Below are 7,863 nucleotides of genomic sequence, written 5' to 3' on the forward strand. Positions count from 1 at the left end.
CAGGACAATTCTATAGGGAGAATGCAGATCTGTCCCATCACTGCAGTATGGCCAGTAGAAGCCAGCAGCTAGTGCTGATGACTGGACAGACACCCATTTAGTGAAAGGGTTTCCTGGAGAACCCAATGAGTAGGTTTAATTCTCCATGGAGTGAGGAAGAGGCTTTAACTTTTACACAAGCAATAATGCAACAATGAAACAAGGTGTATTCCTCTTTTATTGAGGCGGAATTTAAAAAAGTTAGGGGTAAAATCTGACAATCATTTGAGTACCCATCTGTCAGGCTTGGGCAAAAAAAACAAACAAAAGAAATTGTTTAAAACTTAACATTTACCACATTAGGAAGTGAACCAGTCAGACTCCTAATGGGTGGGAGTTTCCAAATATGAAGCTTCTTCCGCTGATTCTTGTAAGAAAAGTCTTTAGTGTTCAGACCAGTGAGCAGGTGACTTGATGTTCCCTAATATTTCCGATATTTAGTCTGGAAGTCACCGGTATTCAGTCGAGGGCGAGGAAGGTCCCCAAATGGCTGTGTGTTGTCATGGGCCAGAGCCCTCATGCTGGCAGCAATCCGGTCTAGATCTGGAGATGGAAACTGAAAAGAGGGTTCAGTTAGTGGTCTAGTTATTGTAGGGAAGTACTGCATATGTACTACTAACTGGAGGTAAAAGGGATTTAAACCATTACATAAACCACTTCCACACCCATTACTGTTCAGCAGACTATGGCACACAGGAGGAAACATTAAGGATGATCCTCACCCCGCAAAATAATGTTCTACTGCATTTTAATAGGATAAAGCAGCCTCTCAATCTCCTTACCAGAGGAAGGCCCAAAATTCAAGGAGCCCCCACTTAAAGCAATTGACTGGGGGTCAGTGGTAAAGGAACCTTTACTATGGGGGTGGTCAGAATGACAGACAGCCAAGACCAATGACATGCTTCTGGCTTTGCCAAACTGGCACTGAATTATGACAGCACCATCAAATGGTCATCCAGTCACAGTTTAGCAACCTCTGGAGGGGCTCTGGTGGAGAGTGGCTTGATAAAGCCAAGGTTCCAATGCATGACAGTTCTAATGATGGGCATTACAGCAGCAGCCTGCCACTCTTTTAATACAACTTGACCTCAGAACTGTGATACAGATGGCAAACAAAAGAGGCATGCAGAATGCTGCCAACACATACATCTAGCAATTACATAAGGCTAGGACAAAAAATATTTTCTGTACCGATTCCAGTCCTCCAGAAACTGTTCTGAGACTGATAGTCTGCACAACGTGTGCAATACCAACTTGCCCCACTATCTGCTCTGATAAAGAGGCAAGTGCCCATTACATTATTTCTATGGACCAGGGGTGGCTTGGCTCAGAATTGGCCAGACTGTTCCTGACCCATACAAGGATGGCACTGCACTGGCTATGCAGTGCTGATGTCGGTAATGGAGAGTTAACTAGCTGGCATCTGTGTGAAAGCCAGAGCCTCTATGCAACAAGAACTGGTATGTCTTTGCATATTTGGGTGGAGGGAAAAAAAAAAAATACACATACCATCACCTTAAATCACACCAAAAGGTACTTTTCACTTAATTGCCTCTAAGGTTAAATGCCTTTACTTCATACAACTTGGCTCAAACACCAGCTGGGGATAGCAACATGTCACTGAGAGCAGATGTAATTATCCCCATGGATCTTTCTTAAATCCAGGCTGCAAGTACAAGAGTCTAGGCTGCTCAAAGTACATTTGGCACGTCCTGCAGTAACATACATATTAATGGAAAGGCCATTGATAGCACCAATTGAAAAAGGGTACAAAAAAAGTAAACTATCCATTAAAGTATTGCCAAACTACAGCAATCAATGTAAACTTTTAGCATACAAGAAAGTCATCCAAGGTCAATCTGCCATGCATGACTATGGGTACTGTTCAAAAGTGGCATTTAATGGCACAGACATGAAGGTAGCTTACCAATGTGTGGGACATCATGGGGCAGTAGTACTTACAAGACCACGATTTTTAATAAGATTTAAAAAGTCACCAGTGACAAACTGGCACCCAGTATAGGTTAGCAATTCTAAACTTGCATATTTTACTCTGGAGCTAAATGGAATACATCCATGAAATGGCAATGGTAGGTTCTCCTCTCCACTTATACTAACCTTTCCACCTTCATCATCAGATGATTTGTTGGTCTGCCTTTTTGCTTTGAAGCCCCACACAGGCACAGTGACTGGGAGAGACTTTGCATACTGCTGGAGATTGTATTGGGGAGGAGGGTGTCCAGGGGCATCTTCAGTTAAACTTCCATCTGTAGAAAGATCAGCAGATTGGTTAAACAAGGGTCACCATACACATTACAATCTGACCCCACAATCAACTTTGGATTTACCAAAAGTTATGAGGACCTACCTAATCTAACCAATCATTTTGAATCCAATCAGGTAGAACCTTGCACTACCATTGGCAAATCTAAAGGAGATTGTACAATTCTATAGTAATGTTTGTGGTGACCTTTAGTTATGTACTTAGAGCAGTATAAGCCGGTAGACCTAGTAAGCCACAGCAAATGTTTCAGTATAACCCAAACTGATTGCCATGAACAACTCACAGGACTAACATGTTAAAACATGCAATTAACCTGTTAAAGCACCATTATCCTTAACTGTCAGGATGCCTGTGTGCTGCTGGAACATATCAGAATTAACACCTTGGGCTGGTGAAATAGTTCCAATACCATCCCCAATCCCCCAGGAGCCAAAGGGTACCTGCAGTTCTACACACCCAAAGAGCAGCAAGTAAAATGTGTTATGGCTTAGTGACATTAAACCCTCAGATTTTTTTTAACATAAATTAGTGTAATGTGCACCTTACTGTAATCCATGGTTGTTTCCCTTCTTTGCTGCTCTTCCTTTTAAATCTGTATCTCTTCTCATGCTGGGCACAACTTCCGTTTTGCAGCAGACTGCCTTGTCTCAGGAATGGATATATGGTGTCTGTGTATATGTTTGTATAGGCTTGAAACCTGAGCCAGCACTACAGGAAGAGGCCCTGAGCTGAAAAGGGTAGTTCTCCCCCAGCATGAGAAGACATGAGGATTTAAAAAGAGCAGCAAAGAGAAGAGAAACTACCATGGATTACAGTAAGGCACACATTACAGTATTGGTTTATGTTAAAAAAATCTGAGGGTTTAAGGTCACTTTAATGAACTGGGCCTAATAGCAAACTACACTAAAACAGCATGGTGCAATATCTTAATTTTTCATAGAACAGGAAGGGTTAGGACCTTTGTCTTCTATTGCTGTCCTTCTGGAGAGATTTCCACTCATGTCTCAGACCAATACAAGAAAGGGTGTGGTGGGGGGTGCCCCAGTAGCAAGACAATAGTAGGGCTGCATCCGACTAATCGATTAGAGCTGTCAACTATGCTCATTATCGATTAGTTTGATCCCCTAGCTCTCTCCTCCATGCTGGGAGGAGGGTGCAGCAAGCAGTTGATGGGTGCAATAGCCAGCCTGCTATTGCAATTTGAAATGGCCGATCAGCAAGTTGGCTATTGCACCAGCCCCCTACATGCTGTATTTACATTTAGCTGCCGTATGTGGAATCTTGCCACTGGCAGCTGTCATTCCCTGGCTGAGGCTATTCAAGCGCCATGTGCTTAAAATAAGAGAAACAAAAAGTGGGAAAAGTCATATGGTTTTGGCCTGACAAATTCGGCTGTGGAAGGTGCGTTGCAGTGCCATTCATTTCAATGGCACCCCAAACACCCAGTGTGATTGCCTGCACTGGAACACATGGTACCACAATGCTGTGCGTTCAGTGCAATTGCAAAAACAAAAAAAAGAAAAGAGCCTGCATTTTGATTCTGAAGTAAACGGTTTGTATTTTATGTTAAGGATAGGGGGGAGCCATCCGATTATGAAAATGATGATTAGTTGCAGCCCTAAATCAATAGAACAGCTCTAAAACTTCACTAAAGTGAAACCAGTGGGAAAGTTTATTATATTGCAAGAATGTCATCTAGTACCTTGGTTCTCAACTGGTGGGTCGTGACCCAAAAGTGGGTCGCGACCCCATGTTCAGTGGGTCGCCAAATGCCTTCCACTTTTCTAGGCGAGATATTCCTCAGCCTCCCCCTAGCGCAGCACTGTCAGTTCTTATGATGAGCAGCCGTTGAAAATATGCTGCCCGGCCCAGCGTGTCAGCTTGAGGTGGGGTGTGCTGGAAGTATAAGGGATCTCCACCCATACATGCATTGCATACCACTCCCCCATGTGCCCTGTAGAGGTGCTTGGACTGGACTGACGTCACATTCTGGCTCCCGACACCTCTACAGGGCACGCAAGGGAGCTGTACAAATAATGCATGTATGGATGGAGCTCCAGCACAGCAGCCTACACAGGACCCCAAGCTGAGGATTCACTCCAGGTCTCGTAAGGTAGGGAGACTAGGTGGATCTTTAAAAAAAAAAAAAAAATCTATCCATCTATCTATAATTTTTATTGGTGTATATGTATGCGAGAATGTTTGCGAGTGTGTCTGTGCTTTTGAGGGACTATTCACACTAGTACAGTGCCTTAATCGAACAGTCCCATGCAATTAATGCACTGAACCATGCAATCGCACCTACCATGCATTCTGGTGTGAAAGGTGTGTTGCGTAGCCATTTATTTGAATGACACCCCAAACGCACCTTCCACTCAATCCAATCGCCTGCACCCAAACACCTGGTACTGCAATACCGTGCATTCCATTGCAGTGCGACCTGGGTCACAACTTAATGACCAAGGACAAATGTGGGTCCTGAGGTCGAGAATCACTGATCTAGTATAGCTAAAAGACTAGCATTGTACTGTAATTTTATCTGGTACTGAAAGACCCTGCAGTGCCGTGTACAGCGAGGACAGCACAATACACTAGAGCCTTGGTTCTCACTGGTGGGCCGTGACCCAAAAGTGGGCCACGACCCCGTGTTCAGTGGGTCACCATATGCCTTCCACTTTTCTAGGCAAGAGGCTCCTCAGCCTCCCCTTAGTGCAGCACTGTCAGTTCTCATGCCAAGCAGCCATTCAAAATATGCCAGAGTGTCAGCTTCAGGTGGGATGGGGGTATGGCCACGAGGGAACTCCATCCATACATGCATTGCTTACACTTCCCTCACATGTCCTGTAGGTGCCTGGACTGGAGTGATGTCACGTTCTGGCTCCCGACACCTCTACAGGGCGCACAAGGGAGCTGTACAAGCAATGCACATATGAATGGAGCTCCGTCACAGCAGCCCAAACTGAACCACAGGCTGAGGATCCACTCAGTTCTTGTAACTTAGAAAGACTGGGTGGACCGACCACATGTTCTGGTGTGGGAGGTGTTGTGTTACTATTCATTTGAATGGCATCCCAAAACACACCTCCCATCCAGAGTTCGATTGCCCACACCTGAATGCAAGGTACCGCAATGCTGTGCATTCCATTGCAGTGCGATCTGGGGCACGACTTGATGACCAAGGTCCAATGTGGATCCTGGAGGTTACACAGGTTGAGAACCACTGCACTAGAGGGAGCAAGAACAATTCCTAAACTCCCAAACTAAAAAAAGACAGGAAAGATTTAGCAGTGGTGAAGGTTGTGGCATGAAATTATGAAAGTCCAACTTTTACACTTTTTTAGAAAAGGTACATTTGGAGGATTAGAACCTTGCTGGCATAAGCAAGAGTCAGGGAAGCAGAACAGCACAATGAAAGCACCAGAGCAATGAATGGTGCATCCATACCACTGCATTGCAGTATAGGCTCAATATACTTACCCCAACGTACCTCAGTTGCAGCATATTGTAGTGTGGATTGTGAAAAAAAAAAAAAAGGCAGGTGTGATTTTAGGTCAGTTTTGGCAAGTGCATTTAAGTTGGCTGTTTAAATAAAGTGTTAAACATATGGCAACAAACCCAGCTGATATTAATGAGGCCTTGGTGCTGATCTAGAGAAGGTTGGAAGGATTTTAAGAGGGGCAAAAGGATCTGTATGTGCAAATACCTGGGGAGTAACAGGGATTCTAGGTGCCCGACCTAAAGCAATTAAGGACAGACTGATGAGCATTCAACATTCTTCATTACTTACACCGTATAAGTTTAACCACCCCCATCCCAATAACCAATACACAGCATAACATTGCCGATTACAATATAGGAAAAATGAACAAGTCAAGCATCTGTAGTCTTACCATCTGTGCCCTCTTCCTGGTCAGATTCAAAGAAAGGTTCACAGTCTTGGCTGTTAGAGTCCTCATCCATTACAAAGAGTCCTGCAAAACAGCACCAACAGTTAGGGCATTAAGTGCACCATCAATACAAAATGGTTAGACAGCACCACCTAGTGGAGAACTAGTATATGCCACATTATATGCAGCCCCCCTACTGTACAAAGTGCTCTCCAAAAGGATGGCAGAACACCCTAATGTTAAGAAGCCCACCACATTATATAAAAAAAACAATTTGAGGATCCTTGTTCAGCATATATGTATACAGCCACCATTAAGGCCCACCCACTGTGGTGAATCCTATGCATTACACACCAGTGAGAAGCCCCATGCCAGTCAACTTTTTTTGCTAGATTAGAGTACAGCCAAAATCTTGGTTCTTTTTTTTGGTCATGTGTTCGGTAGACTCCTCCACTAAATTCCCTGTTCTGGTAACCAGAATGGAAGTGTAAGGAAGATTCCCACTCCTGTCCTGGTGACCACACTGCATGCGAGGAGATCTCAACATAGGCAGACCACAAAAAAATGCTATTCAGTTTTAATGTGCACCTCCACTGGAAAGCGACAACTCTCCCAAGCTGTGAACTGACCAGGTAGTACACCCCCCCAGGACACAGGTGGCCAAACTGACCATCCAGCTGTGGTGAAGCCACAAAACCCATCATGCATCTCTGGGAGTCATGTTTGTGGCTGTGAGAATCTTGCAATGCCTCATGGGATTTGTAGTTCAACAGCTGCAGGAGCAGAGTTTGCCCACCCCTGACCTAGTGGGTGATTGAGCAAGTACATCAGGAAATACTTTAAAACCTGTAGCCAGCAGGAGGATATACACCCCACGAGGAGCAAAATTATCTGCTCAATTAACAGGTACCAATTTTTTTTTTTCTTTTGAAGCCCGTGGAACGTGCATTGCAAATAAACCAATGTGAACAAAAAAAAGTGAACCGTGAAATCACAGCACACAAAAGCACAAGGGTGCTTGGTCCTTCAATGAAGGGACCACAATTTCCCAGCCCCCCGGGGCACAAGGCTCCTGACAGGGGTTGAGTCTGTTGGTCCAACACAAAGGCCGGTGGTACTCACAGTACTAGGAGGGGGGGCTCTCCTGAAGAGACACACAGGTTGGGGGGGGGGGGCAGCAGAGAACCCTGTATAAGAGCACAGAATCTCCCCCCCACATCAACAGGTACTAATCCATTATATGAACACCTTGTATTCATACGGTCAACCACGGCTACAAAGTTCTTTCTAACTTGAGCGGAGCAGTTATCTACACTTGTAATTAGGGTGAGTAATGCTTGTTCCATGACTCACTTGAGGAAAAAAACCCAACCAAGCCTATACATAAAACAAAAAACAGTACAGTATGTAGTCCATTGCACAAGGGAGCAAAGGCAACAGGACAAAAAGTAAAACTCTGCCCAGTGCAGCATTGAGTCATCTTATCCCATAATGCATGGCGTTCTGTGAATCAGTGGTGGAGATTGTCAACTACTCTATTCACAGAAGACAATGCATTGTAGGATAATTGTAACCGGGCTCTTATGGTGGGGAGGGGGGTGCACCAGCAGTGCAAATTTGCATACTAGACTTGCTGCATGCTGACAGCACTGG

The 7,863-nt window shown here is 44.6% G+C and overlaps 1 protein-coding gene across 1 annotated transcript in view; it reads right to left on the reverse strand.

Moving 5' to 3' along the window:
- Positions 1–200: 200 nt before the first annotated feature.
- Positions 201–7,863, reverse strand: part of AKT1S1 (AKT1 substrate 1) — a 15,257-nt gene continuing 7,594 nt past the window's right edge. The window contains exons 3-5 of the mRNA XM_018563442.1: positions 6,214–6,294; positions 2,158–2,306; positions 201–595 (exon numbers count right to left, since the gene is read on the reverse strand). Of these exons, the coding sequence (XP_018418944.1) occupies positions 461–595; positions 2,158–2,306; positions 6,214–6,294 (365 nt within the window). The 3' untranslated portion in view covers positions 201–460. The remainder of the gene's footprint in view (positions 596–2,157; positions 2,307–6,213; positions 6,295–7,863) is intronic.

Source organism: Nanorana parkeri, unplaced genomic scaffold, assembly GCF_000935625.1.
Source record: "Nanorana parkeri isolate BGI_ZX_2015 unplaced genomic scaffold, ASM93562v1 scaffold665, whole genome shotgun sequence".
In the NCBI taxonomy this organism is placed as follows: domain Eukaryota; kingdom Metazoa; phylum Chordata; class Amphibia; order Anura; family Dicroglossidae; genus Nanorana; species Nanorana parkeri.